The 20,083-nt window shown below is 37.1% G+C and overlaps 1 protein-coding gene across 1 annotated transcript in view; it reads left to right on the top strand.

The window, feature by feature from the left end:
• The window catches only part of PITPNB (phosphatidylinositol transfer protein beta), a 29,656-nt gene extending 11,096 nt beyond the window's left edge, over positions 1–18,560 (top strand). The window contains exons 7-10 of the mRNA XM_084297128.1: positions 8,162–8,239; positions 10,967–11,077; positions 13,752–13,874; positions 17,928–18,560. Of these exons, the coding sequence (XP_084153254.1) occupies positions 8,162–8,239; positions 10,967–11,077; positions 13,752–13,874; positions 17,928–17,978 (363 nt within the window). The 3' untranslated portion in view covers positions 17,979–18,560. The remainder of the gene's footprint in view (positions 1–8,161; positions 8,240–10,966; positions 11,078–13,751; positions 13,875–17,927) is intronic.
• Positions 18,561–20,083: the final 1,523 nt, after the last annotated feature.

Below are 20,083 nucleotides of genomic sequence, written 5' to 3'. Positions count from 1 at the left end.
TGAAGTCACTTAGGTGGTAGGCAATTTTTTCATTACAGTGTTTGTTCTTCAGCCATTATCCTTCTAAGTGGCTGACTTTTTTTTCTTGTGTACTATGTTTTTTTTAGGTGCACTGGGAATAGGAATACTCAGTGTTGCCAAAGGAAAGTTTTATGTATGCATTTATTTTCTTGGTCACATTTTGGCTTGGAAAAACAAACAAAATGTACTAGTTTGTATAACATTACGACTGAAGGAATGGAACTGCATTTATAAGATCCAGCAATCTTGATAAAAGTTTTGATAAATATATTCAAGATTTTTTATCTTGTATTAGTGAGTGAACCTTGGCCAAGCCATTGTAGTGTGACAGTTACTTTAGTTTCAGAACTGCAATCAGCATAAATACAGAAAATAGTAAAATTCTTTAAGGTACTGACGTCATGCATGTGCTAACTTGTGCTCATTTAAGTATGTATAAAAATAATTTGGCCAAAATCTGTGGCTTTCTTCAGATACACATTTAACCCTGGCATCTCTTAATCATCTCCAGTGTACAATCCAAGTAGCTTTATGTGATTTGTATATAAAAATTATTTCCTGAGAGAGTAAGACTTTTTAAAGAACAAATTTTTGTAAACAATTTGTAAGAAACTAGAGTGTAGTGAAAACAAAGAAATTGAAGTCAGGTTTATAGCCATTTCTGTACAGTGAAGAGGAAATTAAATATCTTGTTCTAGGTCATTTTAGATCTTCATTATATTACTTGAAACAAAATTCTAGAAGTACGATTTTATACAGATCAGTCAAATTATTTAATGCTGCATTAAGTACTAGAGATAAGGGTTGTCTATTCAGTGTGCAGTACCATCCCTTGTTCTGTGGTTTCAAGAAATATAATGGAATATAGGAAGTCTTTTTCTTATGTAGTCTGCAAAAGAGTTCTTGAGTGAAAGAGATGGGTTTTTTGATAGCAAGGTGGATTTGTCCCAGTTTGGACTCAATTCATGATATAGGCATCTAAAAGGTCCATATTGCTAGTCCAGAAGTTTACTATCTGTTGTGTGTTTTGTTGACAGTAGTCTTGGAACGTCTTGACTACATTGTGGACTGTGCATTAGCAAAAGGATCAGATTATACTTCTTAGTTACTTTTGAAGGATAAAAAATGAAGAACATTTCTTTTGAAGAATGCACAATCAACTTAAACATGATTCTTATTGGACTTCAATTCTGTAGGGTTGTTTCATTTTGGCATCCAGGAGAGGCAGGTGTAGTTGTATGGACTGGTGTTCAGCTGGTGGATGTTCTCTAGATGACTTGGGATCATGTGGTTGTATCTTTATTTGGCAGTCGTTTCTCAACTCTTGTGAAGTTCTGCTTTCAAATTGCTGTGAGTGTTTACAGTCTAGCATACAAACTACTGTGTATTGAAGATTGCTACAATGGCTCTGGTCTAAGTAATCAGTACTTTTTATTCATCTGCTGCTGAGGAAAGCCCAGAGACTTCTAATACTTGAAAGATCCAGGGCATAGTAGATTTTGTAATGTCCTTGACTTGTTTATAAATACATTAGTGATTAGGATTCGGGCATCAAAATGACAGCGTTGTAGAGTACCTCTTGTGAAAATCACAGTATGAATGGTCACCAGTGCTCTTTGAGATGCTGTTATCCAGAGAAGCGTTGAAAACAGAGTGGCTGCTTCAGGCCTGACTTTTTGCCCCAAAGTGTATTTTTTCCGTCACCTTGTTGGACATTGATTGTTAGTAAAGAGCAAATGCTACATACCTAAACCTATCAAAATATGAAAATGTGGTTTTTTTGCATAACAGTTATGTCACAGTGTTTCATTTATGAGACTTGGGAATCATGCACTGAGCTGGGAATTTGACATACTTTCAACCTGACTTTCTTCTTTTATCTTCTTTTATCTTGACATGAAAGACGATCCACAGATCTGTGGGTCATAAAAGAGAAAAGTGCTATGTGTTTTTCCTTTCACAGTCAACTTCGTGTAGTTTCTGCTAAATAATACTGGTAGCATGTGTATTCTTCCATTTAAAGGTCAAAGAACTAATGCAATACTGAGTTGGAAGGCCTGAAATTGTATATGCATGCCCAGTCAGTCTTACACATGTATAGGTGGTGTTCAGGAAGCTTTTTTCATGAATTTGCATATCATATACCAGACTTGTGTCATTTTTATGTTATGTTCAGGAAGTTTTCCTAATACTATTCTATCTAGTATGTATGCTTTTGAGTTTTATAATAATTAGTAGACTGAGCTATGAACTATCAGCAATACTGCTATTAGTTTTATCAGGCCTTAATAAGGAAAGGAAGTGGTATCACCAATATAAAGTTGTTCCTAATGTATTGATGCATCTTGGCGTAACTTAGCTTCGTGTTGATGGGCAAAGAATTGTAAAGAAATGTGGTTTCTGGGTTTGTTGTGATTATTACTTTATTGTATGTGGTTGTTGTTCACACTCTATTATTGCTTGTTGCATTCACATGTTGTATTGAGATTTTGAGCAGGAAGTGCATATGAAACAATATTTGTGTATTTCTTTGAAAACATCTTAATTCATCTATATTCTGACACTGCTGCCTAATGTATGCCTGTCTAGCTTTCAAGAGAGCTTCAGTGTTTTCCAGCTGTAGTACTTGTTCCAACTGTTGCCTGTTTTTCTTCCTAAGAAGGAGTTGTTGCTGTCAGGACTTAAGCTCTTGCTGCACAGATATTTTCCTTAAACTCTGCAAAGAACTATTGTTTATTTGTACTCTGGCTCTAGTCCAGTCTCCTTCCTTGCATGCTGGTAGGGTTTGTGTATTGAGAAGAGTTCCCACAATGCTCTCTTGTCCTTCTAGACTTCAATCTAGACAGATTTTTTTTCTGCCCTTACCCAGACTTGGTTTAAGTGATTCTTGAAAGCTGCTGTATGTGGTCTCTGGCGTAGAAAACTTTACCATGACTCATCTATTTTCTTTGAATTTTTCTTTTTACTCCTACCTTATACTGTAGATAACATTTATTTCCAGGGTTTCCAACTGGGTGTATATGTGGATCCTAAATGCAAGAGCACAGTTACTTTACACCTATGTTCCTGCGCAATGAGAGGCTGGCGGGCACTGTCCTATCGGGTGGGCTTGGGTATCCCTATGGTATCTGGCCAAGAATTTCACAACATAAAAATCAAATCAGAGTTGCGTATGTAGGTGAGTTTAAATGCAAAAATGCCAAAGCAAAAGTAAGCAAAGTTCCTATCATAACATGAGTTATCTGATCACCGTGTATTTAAAAATTTGCATCCTACAGTGCGTTTCTGTAAGCTTGCAACAGTATCCATCATAACACGCAGGTATAAAGTACTTGTGGTATGAGATGCTACAGGTTTGGTTAGTGAATGAATGCAGTTTCTAATATAAAGGTTGCGGAGGATTTCAGATGTTACTTGGTGATCCTAGTTGATTATTTTTTCCCCTTTCAGGATGGAGGTTGGAATGCTAATGTAGAAATTGCCGAGTATATTTCACTTTAATCATTTGACAAGGCTATGTATGCTTCTGCATTATACTGAGTGGAAACTGGCGGAGAAAAATTATGTTTGCTTAGCTTTCTTCAAGCAAGGATGCTAACTTACTGAAATTTGCTTGATTTTTTCCAATTGATGTTTTATGTAGAGTTTCCATTGTAGTGGTTGCAAAGGACAGTGGATCTGTGAAACTCCTATATTAGGCATGTGTGGAACCATTTTATTGCAGAATTATGAGAAAGCCTCATGGCAACTTGTAGTGAGTTGTGGTATTTCATCTTCTGCACGTGTTTAGCCTTGGGTATCTTTTTTCATGTTGTGAGTTTGGATGTTTCTTACTTGCATTGATGCTTTCAGATTAGACAAGCCCACTGTTGTAGTCCTCCAGTACTGATCAACACTGGATGTTAAGGAAGCTGAACCTCTGCTCTGTTGCTTGCTTCCCTTGCTTCTCAAGTGAAATGGATGTAGAAAGGAATGGGCAGCCTGGGATGGCTGCCTGGGAATCACACCCCAGGCTGCAGAGTGCTCTTCACTTTGAGGAGCTTCCCATCTGTGTAATGGGAAGACCTTTACCAGCTGTTCTGTATCATGTGTTCCACGTTGAAACAGAGAAATGAGAAACGAGTCATGCTCTGCTGTAAGAAAAAGCAGCTTTTCTATTCAAATGTAAACATATATATATTCAAGTGTGTATATATTTTAGCTGTTGATATTTTTTTATGTCCTTCACCTTAAAAAGAAAAAAACTCAAGTCTCAGAGTCTCCTTTCTGGTTGGGCAAACGATAAATTTAACACAGGTTTGTGAGCAGTAAAAGCTGAGTAGGCAAAACAGCAAGCTTACAGACGACTTCTTGTCATTCTTAGTGAACCTCCTTTAAGTCATTCTTTTGAATAATATTGCTGCTTCCTGGTTTTCTGTCTTTTTTGACAGGTAGATTTTATAGTATTCAGTTTATATTTGTGTTGGAAGTTGTTGAAAATTTTTGTTTTGGATTGCATTTAAAAAAGCACCAGAGTTTTACTGTCATAAAATATTTTTTTTTTTACTCTCTCCTGGTTTCCTAATAAAATAAGTTGGACTCATTTTGGTCCTGTCCTTTCATTGCTTTTAGACTTGGTTGTGCTCTGTACTAAGTAATGGAAGCTCTTCACAATTCTTCTTTCTTCTTTTTTCCTCTAAAGAAAGCACAGAGATGAACTTTAACTATGAGAACATCCTAATCGTGTTATGTTTGTGCTCTAAGGCTGCAGCATCCTCTGGGTATTGTTAGTACCACCGAAGAATGTGCGATTGGTCCCCATATGCCCTAGACACCAGTATGAGTGTCGGGCTCTGCTATGGTAGGGTACTCAGACATTTGAACTAGGAAACTCGGGGTTGCATCGAATGCTAGGCCTGTTTTTGTTTACAAAATTGGCATTAAAATATGGAAGCTCGTGTCTCATGATTGTTAATTGGCAAACTGCTTATATGTTACTACAGTTTGATCCCTTTCTCAGTGTCTTCTATTCCGATGTTTGAATGAGGTTGTTAAAAGGCAGTGATTATCAGTAATTTAAAACATGAAATAAGTTTATGTAAAATTACTTTGCTTTACTATTTAAATATATTTCTTAAAGGTGATTTACTTATAAAGAAAAATCTTTTTTTCCACCCAAGTGTTTATAAACAAACAACAAAGTGTATGAAATTAAGCCTTCAGAATATGCTGTGGACCTGAGGATATGAGCAGGTTGCAGCTGTCTTCACGCATGTTATTTGAAATAACAAATGAGATGAGAACTCTACAGCTGGTGGCAAGCAGTATAAGCTCTGCACCCTCTGCTCACCTCCCTCCTTGGCTTCCTAAAGGAGACAATGCTAACAAGGCCAGCGGGCTAACTCTTACTGGGCTACTGCTCACTTGCAGCAGCATTGAGAGGTAGGGCTCTACACTACATGACAAAGCTATCGTATATAAGGGAATACTGTTCATTTTGATGCTTGTAAAAAGGACATGCTTTATTCCAGTAAAATAATAAATAAGCAGGGTTTTATGAAAGCACAAATATTGCTATTAGTCCTTCTCAACTGTAATAATTCAAGAGTGGAATTGCACTTAGGTGTTGCTGAATTTTCAATGTTAATGTACAGTTCTTATACCAATTAATCAAAAAATTCCTGTGTGGTAGATGAAGTATTATCTTGGTACCTGTAGGAGCACCCTGCTAAAGCTGTTTGGCTATTATTTGGGTACTTCATATAAATATATTGTTTAAATTTAAAGGGCAATATAGAGGAAAATACTGTGTTGTGGAAGTTCATAAAACATATCTACTGGCAATGGGATTAAATGTCTTTTGAAACACTTAGATGTTTCTAGGAAAGATGGTCAGTTTTTAGTCTGAATTTAAATGCTTAACACAAGTTTGTCTGAATACCTGTTAATGCTTTCTAAATATATTAATTACAAAATGGCTGAAAAATTGTCTTTTAAATCACTTCTTCAGCTCATCTTAATACATAGTCTAGGTATTTTAAAAGAATTGGAAAGTATGAAGAAAGTGTTGGAGTGTAATAGCTGAGCTTCTGTAAGTGAAACCAGATTCGTCTGAGAGGACCTGAAATATTCTAGTCCTGTCTAGCTTGCAAAAAAAAAGTAAATTGTAAACATCAAAATCGTAAACATCATGTGAGCATTAGTGACTGATTTGTATAGCCTCCCTCTGTGGATTTGAAATTTCAGTTTAGAAGTAGCCTTCATTCCTGCATGCTAATGGAAGAATCTAGATCTGAAAACTGATGTGTTAGATGGGATCTTCTGCACTTCTGACGCCTGAAATACTGAATTCATATAGCAACTCCTCAACTGTATGTGTAATAGTGATGAGTTCAACTTACATGAGTTAAATATTGAAAATAGGGAAATGGAACTGTTTTGGGAGAGTGGAGGAAGGTTCTTTTGTGGGGGTTGTTATTCTCAGGCACATTTTGGATTTTCTTAGTAAATAAATGTGAAAAATGTTACATGTGAAGTTCACCTTACCCATGTCAATACAAGGTTAATGGAGAAGCCAATAAAATGGAGGGGGGAACAGACCCTTTGGAAGAATGGGAGAAGGAAATACTTTTTGCACAGTTCATAATGCACTAGTCACTAATTACCACTGGCTGCAGCAAAGGGCAAGAGTGAAAGGGGATAGAAATATCCAGTTATATGATGCTCTATAAATGAAGAGCTTATATTCTTTCCAGGGAAAACAAAACAAAACACCTAAGTGAAAACCAAACTTTTACTACTTGGATTGATAACTCTGCCAGTGGGTTATTTTCATCCTTCCATGCAGCATCTGTTACTGGCCACTAAGACAGAATATTAGATTAGAGTGGGCTCCTGTTTAACCCAGTGTGACAATTCCTGCTTAATAATGTTAAAGTGTTCGGGTTTGTTTTACGTACATTTGTATTCATACCTTCACCTACAAGAACTTCTTAACTCAGTCATCTGTGGAAACCAGTTCTCCACAACATACTGCAGTGAGGATGTAGTTAGATGCCTTCGTTGTGCCTCAGAAGAAATATCAATATTGCAGTTTCAGTAGAGATCCTTTCTGAAATTTGTCTATCCTGGGGCTGATAGGATTTAATTTTGAATGTAGGGGGATGCAGTAAGAAAGATGAAGGTACAGTTTCAATTCATCTTTGAAACTGTTTACAAATTAGATTCTTGTGACAACTCTGCAGAAGTGGGGGGATGACAGTAGCTACTTTTCTGGTGGTATTTCTTTAATGTTCTGCAAATTTTGTCCTCATTAGAATAGCTTTTAAGAATTACACCTTAACTTTGCTAAACTCTGAGGCTTTTCTGCAACGCCTACTTGTTCTACTTAAAAGTAATTTGAACTTTTACAATTCTCTTTGGTTGCCTGGGTGTAGTGGTTTTCTTAGGCGGATATTTTTAAGACATTATGTAAACCTTACTTGTACTCAGTACTGAGGTCAGGGATTTTTATCCTTCCCTAATCCCCAAAGAAGTATCTTTATGAAATAACCATTTCCATACTAGTCATCAGTAAAATTAAGTAAATTTATATGTTGGAAGCATTTGTAATCTCTCAGCTCTATTGATAATAGCTTTGTTTCCACCGTAAGTGACTTGATAAGTAGTGATGTCTGTTCTAAAGCAGTGCCACTTGGATTGCTGCCTTGTGCCCTCTCTGTATTTAGCCTGGTAATGTATCTCACAGACTTGAGATTATGCAGTTTCTAACCTTGCAGGTTAGCTCACTTACACCTTCTTCCCTTTCTGTTCTGTTTTCTCAGAAGTTGACATGTTGCAATTTGCTAAATGTTAGTATACCGATTTCTGTAGTACTGTTTTCCTTTCCCCAAGAAAGCTTACAAAGCTGAAAGGATAAGAGCCTGTGACACAGACAGTGCCTAGCACAAGAAAAGTCTAACCTAGAAGGGAGCCCCAGAGTGCTAATGAGCAGGTGTGATGGAGTATTCAGCAAAAGCTTAAACAAATGTGTTCCCCACACCCTGCTCCAGATCACTCAGGTCAATCAATTTGGTAGTCTTGAAAAGAACAAGCTCAATACAATGGGAATCTTTCTGTTGGTTTTTTTTTTCTGACTCTTAGTTGTTTTTTTACATTATAGGACTACAAAGCTGATGAAGACCCTGCATTATTCCAGTCAGTTAAGACTAAGAGAGGACCTTTGGGGCCAAATTGGAAGGTAATAAGAACTGACTTGACAACCTTATGAAGTCTTATCAGCAGGAAAAAAAAGTCTGCAGTTTCTTAGAGATTAGCACTAATGATGTCAGTCTTAAAAACAGAGGGCAGAAATATTTATTTCTTTTTGTATTCTGTTAAAATTCCAAATACATTGATAAGCAGGGTACTGTCTACAAGTTGTTTATTATTGCTACTGAAAACAAAGCAATGCAACTTAAATTGGATGAACTTACTCAAGACTGACATTTGAATCTGCGCTGTGATGAATTCCATGCAAGTGTTCATTCTATTATGGTAACCCCTGACAGTAACTTATATAAAAATAATAATAATAAAAAATAAAAAAACACAGTTGGAAGCTTCCAACTATATTTAAATGGTTATAACATCTGTGTATCAATATACTAAATCTAAGCCTGTCTTCATCTTGCTATATTTTTTTTTAACTTTTGTGGTATGCATATAAAATGCACACACAAAAAAAAAGTAGTATTTCATCATAAGTATTCTCCTTCAGTGTGATAATAAATCTTGTTTGTATTTCTGTATGCATGTGTACAGTCATGCACAGATGCATCTACTGCGTTGCTGAAATTCTTAGTCTGAGTTATGTAAACTGAGTTGGTTTGGGGAATACATTTTCCACGTACTTTGGTCATTTGCCAGCTTTCTGATAAGTAAAGCCATTGTACAACCACAGGAAAATGGCTTGACTAAAACTTTCATTTTAAGGTAAAGCCATCTGGCCTTTACCCAAGGCTGCAGTTATCTAAGCCTATGTACTAAGAGTTTTCTTTTAAATGCATTATGCAGGCTGCTTGCTTAATATTACCAAACATTACCAACCAAAATTTAGTGTGCTGTATTTCCTTCATGTCCTTAGTGAATAATGGAATAAATCTGTTTTAAATGAGACATAACATTCTGTGAAAGTTCCTTGGCATTAGTGCCACCTTTCTGCACACATTATTGAGTATAGGTAAATGCTTACCACATAAAATCAATCCAGTAAGAATTTGCTCTGTTTATATATTCAACTACAGGAAAGTCATGCTTGAGAACTGACTCTCAGGTAGTCTGTATACACAACAAATTTCAAAGTAGAAATAATCTGGGCATTTTTAAATTAGATTTCTTTTAACAATTCAATGGACAACTGCTGTTAGTTGTGCACAGATTAACAAGATTTATTGTAAGGTATAATGCATAAAGATCTTGGTCAATAATGTATATTTATTTAACGTGGAATGTTTAGCACTAATATGCATCACCAGAGAGCTTTTGAATGAAAACCAGTTATCCTCGGAAGACTGATGTTCTATTCATGAACAAAAAAAAAACAAAGTGCTGTTGTTGTTTTGTGTTCCTAAACAGCAGAAATCTATGTCCAGGCATTAGTAAAAGGACAAAACTAAATAGAACATAAAAATTCAGTGCTGCCAGTTCCAGGCAGTCAGAGTTCTCCTCCTTTTGCAGCTGTTTTTAAACAATAAAAAAGTAATTCCCCTCTTTCCTTGAGTCACACAGGCCCAAATAGGCCATTTCTTGTATCAGCCCTCCTGCCTGTTCCCTGAGAAACAGGGAAAGAAGAACAAACATCTATGGCAGAATAAGAATCTGTGCACTTCATACAGTAACTTGTTATTCAAGCCAAACACACATGTGTAGGTTAAGTTTTGTTTGTTTTAAACCTTGTTTTTTAACTCTTAGAAGGGTTGCAGTAACCAAACGTGCTGTTAGACAGAAACATGACATACATGTAGTCTCTTCTGTTACATAAATTTGACTGCGTAAATTGTATGAAAATCACTGTGCATGATGTTACAGGTACTTCAGACCTGTTTGGAAGTAGGAACTCTGATAGAAACCTAGGAATTAGAGGAGATGGTGGTGGGTGTCTCCTGAATTTCCCCTTGGTTAATTCTGGGGATCCTTTTTCTTCTACACAAAGTCCTTGAGCCATAGCTGGTTCCCCACTGTCTTTGAAGTGGAGTTTCAGTTGTCTTATGGCCACCTATTGCCAATGATGGGAGGTTCCTGGTTTATTCTATAGTAGCAGTCAGAAGGTTAATAATTCATTATGCAAAAAATAATACTTATATTATGCCATGCAAATAGAAATTACAGCTGTGCCTGGGTAAGGACATACCCTCTGTCATTGTCTTTGGGGAAGGAAGGTGAGGAAGAGAGGAATAGGGGAGAACGTGCCAGGGTTCAATTTCTTTTTGCAGCATATAGGCAAAGCAGGACTGAAATGAAGTTGTTTTATGTTGTTGTGAGAAGTAAACTTCAGGGGTAGTTATGTGCTTTTTATTATCTGATTTTTTTTTTTTCTAGTGTGAATGGTTTTCCACCATCATACTGAGAGGCTTGGTACAACTCAGGTTATAATTGCCTGTAGGTAATAGACCCACAAGTGTAAAATAAGTTGGCACTAGCAATTATAATTAAGCTTTGTTGTCCCCTCAAAATGCCTGAAAGTATATTATAGTTTAAGTCTTGAAAATGAAAATAATGTTAAAATTTAAATTTATAATATATGCTTGTGGCTTACAGTATGGATGGAATTGTTTTGTAGGTTTACCTGATTGTCTGTTATCCTATGTTGAGATTACAGTGCAGTCATTTTCTAATACCTAGAATGATAATTTCTAATAATAATATTAAATGTATTTCACTGAAATCAATTAAAAAAAAAAATACCTTTCCGTTTATCTGTAAACAGAAAGAGCTAGCAACTGATGAAGAGTGTCCTAAAATGTGTGCTTACAAGTTGGTGACTATCAAATTTAAATGGTGGGGACTGCAGAACAAAGTTGAAAACTTTATACAAAAGGTAAGTGCTTCTTAAAAAAAAAAAAAATCACTGATGTTGCTGGAGAGATGGGATTGGTGGTGGGCAGGTAGGGAGGCAGGGTGGTTCTGTTTTGGCAGAGTTTTTTTGTTTGTATGTTGTGATGGTGGGTGGTGGGGTTTTTTTGAGGTGAAACAGCATAGAAGTTTCCTGTTGCTTGCAATCAAGCAGTTCCTGTTCATTTCCTCAGCAAACAGAACCGTTTGTGCCTTGGTCTAACAGCAGTGATGTTTCATTGATGGTGTACTAGAATAACCTTCTAAGCTAAAAAAGCAAAAGTATTAGCAAAGAGTCTGTGTCATGTAAGTTCAGCTCATGATTTTGTAAACCACAGCACTTGACAAATCTTTGATTTGTTTTGACCTCATAAGTTGAAAGTTGCATAAAATATGTACTGGTGTTTCCTTAGTATTTTCTATTCCAGTTTTCACATGGAAGTGTTCTTGCATTTGTACTAATTCTACAGTACTTTATATTTCTGGAATTACATGCTTGCAAAGTGAGGTCTGAGGCAAGTATAATCCAATACTAGGGTTTAATTGGCAACTGGTGTTTTGTCAAATTATACTTGCATCTTATTTCATTACTGCTTTATCATCAGAATATGAATTGTGAAATTTAAAAAAAAAAAAAAAAAGAGGTCTAAACATTCAAAATGTAAACTTAATGTGTAGTCAAAGTGTTTCATCTAGATTGGCATTCCAGTTCTCTTCAATCCAGAGAAAATGTGCTGTAAAAGTGAGTAATAAAAACATTCCCGTAGCAATTGGGCATGGTGTTTGCTCACTGATAAAACATGAGTGAGACCATTGTCATTGTGGTAAACAGGGCTTTTAGCTATCAGTGGACTACCTAGCAAACTGCATTAAAAGTTTTGTTATTTTAATAGTGATGATAGCAAAAGAGAAAAGCTTCAAACAATAATAATTGAGAATAAGATAGAGAAGGTAGTTTGTGATATCTGCAGTACAAAGGAAGGGAAGGAGATGCTTTGGTGTGGTGGTGGGTATGGGAAGGAATTGTGCATTACGCATTTCAAACTGAAAACAGGTTGGGAATAAGCTACCGGAAGAGCCAAGACTTCTGTGATATGACGAGGGGAATACTTGAAGATATGATTTTTTTTATTATTATTTTTTGCCTTGCTTTAATTGAAGCTGATTCTTCAGAGGAAATTGATCTCTTTCTGCCAGTTGTCAAGAACTGTGTGTTAAATGTGATCAGCTTTGTTTCTGAGGACTGTCAGCAGCTTTAACAATGCCAAATCTGGGAACAGATGAACAAGACCTGAACTTTAGGTGGCACCCTGGGTAACTAAATACATTCAGAAGTCTGAATTTTAGTAGTGAAATGGATTTCAGTGTTGCATCTGTATGACAAAGCTGGTGAGGGGCCTGGAGAACAAGTCCTACGAGGAGCGGCTGAGGGAGCTGGGCTTGTTCAGCCTGGAGAAGAGGAGGCTCAGGGGCGACCTTATCGCTCTCTATGGGTACCTCAAGGGAGGCTGTAGTGAGGTGGGGGTTGGCCTGTTCTCCCGCGTGCCTGGTGACAGGACAAGGGGGAATGGGCTTAAGTTGCACCAGGGGAGTTTTAGGTTAGATGTTAGGAAGAACTTCTTCACTGAAAGGGTTGTGAGGCACTGGAACAGGCTGCCCAGGGAAGTGGTGGAGTCACCATCCCTGGAAGTCTTCAAAAGACGTTTAGATGTAGAGCTTAGGGATATGGTTTAGTGGGGACTGTTAGCGTTAGGTCAGAGGTTGGACTCGATGACCTTGAGGTCTCTTCCAACCTAGAAAATTCTGTGATTCTGTGACTGCTTTTATCAGAGCAGCCAGAAGCAATAGTGATAATTCTGCAGATGGGATGGTTTATATGATACGTCTTTCATCTTCCACGTCAACATTGTAGAAGTCAAAATTCCATGGCACTAGAGGTAGACTGAGCTAGTACAGATCTTCAGCACAACACTGTGTTTTTTAGGGCTAGCAGTATTTTAAAAATGTGAAACCAAACAATTTGAGTCACAGTGACAGTATTCTTACTGAGATCGATTCAGAACCCAGATACGCCTGCTGTAATGAAATGGCTGTGGAATCCTTAGCTTAAATATCTGTACTCTTGAGGGTTTTGTACCTTTGAAATTGCACGTCAGGTGTTGCCGATTTGCTGACTCACTACAAATCAGAAGTGTGCCATCTTTGGAGTCAGAACTACCCCCCCCCCCCCCCCCTTATTGCTTCATTCTGCCTTGTTGTATTTTGTTGTTTTTTTAACAGCACAGAACCTGTAACAGTTCAGGTCTAGATTTTTATACAGTGCAAGCTAAACATTCTAGCTGTTATGATGCCGTTTTTATTTCAGCTTGGTGCTGTCTTGGATAGAACAAATTTTAGAAGGATTCTTCAGGATCTTCAAGTAACATGAATTGCTGACCTTTCTCAACTTGTTTTTTGGTAGTGAAGTTTGTTCATTTTTAAAATGTGGGAATTAATATGGCTTTAAATAGGATCCAGTAATGTGAGGAGGCTAATTCTCTAGCAGTATGAAACATTATGCACCTAAAGATTATACTTTTTCAAAATGAACAGCTGCAATCAATTCACCAGTCTTTGGCAAAATGCAGGCCTATATCTAATGTTTACTTATTTTCTTAAAGCAAGAAAAAAGGATATTTACCAACTTTCATCGCCAGCTGTTCTGTTGGATTGACAAGTGGATTGATCTGACTATGGAAGACATTAGGAGAATGGAGGATGAAACCCAAAAGGAGCTGGAAGCGGTAAGACCTCCTTAAGGCTGATGTTTGCATGCTGTCTATAGCTATGCCATTTAGACTGCTAGAAATTGAAGCAAATTAAGTTGTGTACACCCCCTTGTGTGCGTCTGGGCAACTGCCAGTGAGCATTATAGCCCCTTTAAAGATTCTCCTATGCAGAACCACGCACTTCAAGCTTCTGCATGCTGTGTTTCGTTAAGTTGGAAGTGGCTATGAGGTAAATATTTCAGATGTCAGTAAATCTGAAATGTCTACATTGCCCATGTCTTTGTTTATGTTATCATACTCATTATATAAAATCCCTTTGAGTGCCTGTTTACACTTGTCAGGTAGAGCTGTCATCTCGTTTTGCTTTGTTTCATTTCTAATCATTGTTAGACATGATTACTTTTTCTCTTCAAACATGTTGTGAAGCAAACTTGTACATGTCACATGACAACAGTTGCGCTCATCCTGATTAGCACAACAAAACTAAATTTTACTTGAGAAAAAAAAAAAACAGTAAAATTAACAGGTTTGAGGTGGTATCAATTTTCATGCATTAGGGGCTGTGAGGATCAAATATATTTAGTTTGATCCATCTTTGGACTGAGGTCTAGAAGGAAATCCATCCATTGGGCACTTTCCCAGCTCTTTATTTAAGAGGCAGAGAAACATCATAGGCTAAGCAAGAAGCCTTCTTCTGCAGTCTCTTTCCAGAGCACAACCTTTGGTGTGAGCCTTTCTCACTCTAAGTTCTGCTGTCTTTAGGTTCTTTGCAGTCTGTGGAGTTGCAATTATGTTTTCTTCCCATTTTGCCGACTGCTTTATGCCCCAAACCTGTTCAGCTTGTCATTTTGCTTCCATTGTCTTGGTGCTGTTGGGACACAAAGTGCCTTCAGCTACAACTTGCTTTTTTGCATGGTTTAACTCATTTCAGCTGCCAGACATCTTTAAATACTGTCTTATGCTTTTGACCTACTGTTGACAGTGGTTATAAAGTGCATTTTGTGGTTTGAGCCTAACACATCTTTTCTTTTAGTATCAAAACTAGCTGTAACTCTTCCATCCCCACTTGTTGTGCTCTCTCTGTTTGGTCTTTATGAACTATGCAGAGCTATCTTACATTGTGTAGAAACGTTTTGTGTGTTTTGAAGAAGTGCTTCTTCACCATTCTGTGTGTTAATAGGTAGATGGTCTGAACTGGTAAAACCAAACTTTCTTTTCAGATAAGCTGAAGGGATTGTCTGCCTTGGCAGCTTCCAGAATATATTTTGGAAAAGAATGATGTCCATTCACTCTTGCAAACACAGTACTTTCTCACTGGCATTTGGATATTTTTATTACGGAAAGTGTTTTCTCAAATCACATGGATTTCTTCTTTAATTCTGCTTTATGCCAGAATCTATTGTTAGAACCACCTATTCCCAGGTGTCTATGAAGGAGGAAGAGTAACCACTTTCCTCTCTATACCTGATTTTTATCAGAAGGGTTTTCTTTTGCACACCCATAGTTCTTTATTTGGAATGAAACAGACTTCATCCAATTTCTCTGAGAAAGGATAGTGGCAGTGTGAGTATTGCATACAAGGTATGTATTGGAGAGAGTAAGCAGTGTTTGATGCAGCCCTGTGAATGAGAAAGTTTCCCTTTTGTGTCTCTGGATGTTTGTCTTCTGTAAAGCAAGTGTTGTTTCACAATTCTCACTGGTAAGTAATTGTTTTGCAAAAAGCATTTAAAAGAACATTTGCTCCTGTTTTTAGTTAAGCAAAGCCCACTTCACATGTTTCTGAGTGTAACGTTTATCCTTGTTCTTAAATGTCAAACCTACTTGTATACTATTTTTCTTGTTATGCTGAGCAATGCAACTAGCTTATTTCAAGTAGCTCGTCATGTATGACCTTACTTTCCAGAACTTAAGTGTATTACTTTTGAAAAAGTCTATTTTTCATGAGAAAAATGCATTGGTAAGTTACACTAACACAGTGTTTCTATACGTATTATGAAATGTGAGAGAAGTGAAAACCTACTGCTAAAGTATCTTTTTCTTAACTAAATAGAGGTATCTACAAATACCTATAAATGATGCCGTTCCAAGGTTTTTGTGGTGACATGCACCTTTTATTGAAAAATAGCCTAAAGGCAAAAATGTCACTGCAAATACGTGAACATTAATTTTGCCCCAAATAGTTTGGTTGTGTTTCATAAGCAGCTACTTCTTTGTGCAAAATAGTAACTTTCATTAAATCCCAGATATACAACAAAACATTTTCTTCTATGGCCTGGACTACTGGGAAGTAAGGACTTTAGTGGTAGGGTACTTAACATGTTGACAAAAATATGTTCATGCTTCCATCTCCACAGATAAATGTTTTTTGACACTGTTCCATTATGTAGGTTTACAATGCTTAAACAGAAACAACTGCAGAAAGCAAGCCTCCTAATATTGGCAGCATTACATTTCCTTAGAATACATTGCTTTGTTTTGCTGTTCTCTTTTGTCATTAATACCTTTCTTCTTCTTAGTTTAAGCTGATCTTTCTCTTTAGATTCTGTGGGCGTTTCAGTTCCTTTTTGGTCCTGTTCTTCATCTTAAGTCAATTTTTATTGTCAGGGTCCCTGCTTTTGTTACTTTTTTGTTACTCTCTGAATCCTCATCAGTGTTCTTCCAGAGTTTCTCTATCCCAGCCCATTCTTTTCTTGTTTTTGTTTCTTTCTTTCGCTTAGAGTTTTATGTATCTGGCTTCTGGAGAGAAGGAGCACCTGTGCCTCATTAAATACACATCAGCTAATCAGTGCATAATAGAAGAGCATCTGACCCTGCCAAAGCACTGTGACATATCTCATGTCTGAGTATTTCAAGCAATATCGCTCTGAGCTGAAGCATCATGGCCTGTTAAAAATCTAGGGGGTATCATCTACAGCTGCTGTATGGTTCCCAGGCTTCCCTCACCAAAAAGAAACACTCTGTATTCCCAGTCTCCAAAAAACTTCAGCTGAGGCTGGTCCTGGTTTTGGTCCTGGCCAGGGAAAGTAGTCCTGGCTGTGTAGATCATTACTTCTCTCTTACTAACCACAGTATGATAGGTTCTTTACGTGGTAGCTCACAGTTTTATTTTACGTTTAGATGCGTAAGAAGGGTTCCGTTCGAGGCACATTGGCTGCTGACGTCTAGAGGAGGTCTCTCTGTAGGTTCTGAGGCAAATCAAGCTGTGTAAGTCAACTGCTGGATGGAAAAGGAGAAAAGTGACTAATATATGGATGGGAATTGCTGGCAAAATTATATCTCGACAATGCTTCTGGGCTGTAAGCTCACACCTGTTTGAGAACCTCAATGTGATCAACAGCTGAAGATGACGTTTTGTGTCCAGGGTACATAAGAGACCTTCTCTGTACATGGACACTGATCAATTGCAGGTGCTCAGTCTGGTTGCAGAATGCCTTACACACTGGCAATGTAATCCAGTTCTTTGTGCTCATCTAGTGCAGAAACCCAAATGTGTGACCATTGTTACCGCCATGCTGGTACTGAGCTCTGAAGCCTGCAAGTAGTTTTCTGGGCACAAATCAGAAAAGTCAGGATCACACGATATGTGGACTTAATCCACATAATTGAGGGAAACTGTGGGCTGTCATCTTTAAAGCGTGTTAACTTCACAAAATCCAGTTCCATACAGAAATTTAAAAATATTAAATTATATTAAAATTGTTAATGCAGGAAGCAGGTTTTTCAGAGGTTTGCAGACTTCTGAGTATTTGTGTCTATTACTTTAATGTTGGTATTTCCCACTGTGACTGTTTTAATACTGCAGATGGGATCCCCAGCCAAAGCATTTTTTAAATCCTACTGATTGGTGTGAGGTTTCTCAGACTGGAGCTGCTGTCCACCAGTGAGGGGATAGCACCCAAATTAAGATTCCCTAACAAATCTCGCATTGCTTTGGTGTGATTTGTTCAGTCCTGGTGATGTTTTGACTGCCCTGCCCTATTTTTCTTGGAGGTTAATGAAACTATCTGTTTGGAACTTAATATTCAAATGAACTGCTAATGCTTAATTGTATGTCTTCTTTCTCCACAGTTACGTAATCAAGGCCAAGTCAGAGGAACAAGTGCTGCCAACGATGAATGATGATGGATTTAACCATCACATGCAGTGTTGATATACAAATGTGTGTGTGGATGCATGATTATTTGTATATAATTATATATACGCACATGCATACTGAAGGGGGTTGTTACAGTGTCTCCAGGGTACTATACCTGTCCTCAGCAAAGATGCAAAGGAAACTGCTTTCATTATGTATACCTGAAGCAAATAAAAATCAACTGAGTAGTGTCATTTAAAGGTTGAATTAACTGCAGAATTATGTTAACTGGTATGTTTCATGAATGTCAATACTGGACCAATTTATTCCTTACATTTTTTTTCCTGTCTTGAGTCACTCTGCTATAACTTGCCCGTATCTCAGTGTAAAGAAACAGATTGAAATAAGTTGATTTCAATTTTGTGTCTTCCCTATGTCGTCATTTTTGGAATAGGAACAATGAATGTATTTATAGCTATTTATTTCTGGATTGTCATTATCCTATAGTCAAATCAGAAAGAAATTTCTATTAGCAGAAATTGGAAGACTTTTACTGTTGAATGAGTTTGACTTAAACTTTACCCATTCTCACTGATTTAAAAAAAAAATAAAAACGTTTTATTGGACTTTTGTACATTCAAATGCTAATGTTTTTTCTTCATTAAAATTGGCAAGATTAAGGAAAAATGGCTGGTGATTTATAAAATACTTGCAATTTGGAATTTTCCGGAAGCTGGCTTTCTAGACAAAGAAACCGACAATATTTTAAGTATATCTTAGGTCATGCAGTGAAAATGGAGGCAGATAGACCTTCTCTAAAGTAATACCGTTAATAAAAATTGCAATTTTCCAGAGTTTCAACTTTGGAAGCTATGCAAATGGTCTTGATTTCACACACATTACACAATGGAATATAATGGTGATTTTAGCTCTTTTCATGTTGAAAATACACTTAAAAAGAGATGTATGCTTTCAGATATTATGAAAGTTTAAATTGTAGCATCTACCGTGTTTATCTGATATTTGTTAGGAGTGGACACACAAAAGAAAAGATGGTGTAATTAAGGTGGTCTGTAGATAACTCTCAAATAGGAAAATGTCTTCAGCATTTTTAAGAAAATATTGAGATAGAGCGTATCATAGGTATATATTGTCAAAATGCTAGATCAGAAAAATTATTTTAGAAACACTAGTTAAGTTCTAATACTGCCTTGTGTCCCCAGAAACCTTGGTAAGGCAATCCTTGCTTAAGCTTCCATCTTTATATAATCTCACATACATCCAACTATTCAGAACCTTTTTTTTTCTTAGGCTGCTTACGAAAGGAGTCATCTGATTTCTGCAACCATCAATGATAATATTTGCCTAAACTTGAAGGGTAGCAGGGCCAGGTCTGCCATATGGCTGACCCTGCCAGTGCACGCGTCTGCTGTGAGGGCTGGGCACTGAAGTGCCTGCCAGCAAGTGGACATTTGTACATTTCTTCTGTGCAATTTCACCTTCCTGTCCTTCATACTGCAAAACTGATGTTTTTTTTTGTTTGTTTTCCTTTTTGGATTAGCGATTAAATGGTGCTTGTTCTCTGTACCATCAGGAGGTCAGTTTTGCAAATATATGTACATACATACACACATGATTTAAAAAGGAGGGCTGTTGCAAACCTGGAAAACTAAGGTCTCAGTTCTCTTTCAATGGTAGAATACAAGTTCCACTGTCGTCAAAATGAGTCAAAAATGAGTCATAATGGAAACTGAGGGAAAGGGACCCTACAACTTTCATATCTTTGGACTTGTGAAAATTTGAGAGAATCTTGTAGTGAATGTAAAATGTTGAGTTTACTTTGGCAGACTTTGGTGTGACCTACAGCAAAACAGTCAATGAAATTTAAATAAATTTGGTGATAAAATGCTCTGTCTCTTGTCTTAGGTATTAGTACTTGTGGTTTGCTAATGATCTGGCATTTAGTTTTACTGAAGTGCATGAGAAGGTTGGAAGTCCTCTAAGGATGAGCTTCAGTTGTTGTGAGCTCAAATGTGTGCTTGTATGTTAGAAGCAATTGAGGCGGTGGGTTGTTGGATATTTTGGTTTAGGACTTCAAGCAGAGTAACACATAATTAGCTTGAACCTTGCCATTATCTGGAGTATAAAG

Source organism: Netta rufina (assembly GCF_964035555.1).
Source record: "Netta rufina genome assembly, chromosome: 17".
In the NCBI taxonomy this organism is placed as follows: Eukaryota; Metazoa; Chordata; class Aves; order Anseriformes; family Anatidae; genus Netta; species Netta rufina.
Note: the sequence above shows the minus strand (reverse complement) of the source record. Positions and strands in the feature narration are given on the sequence as shown.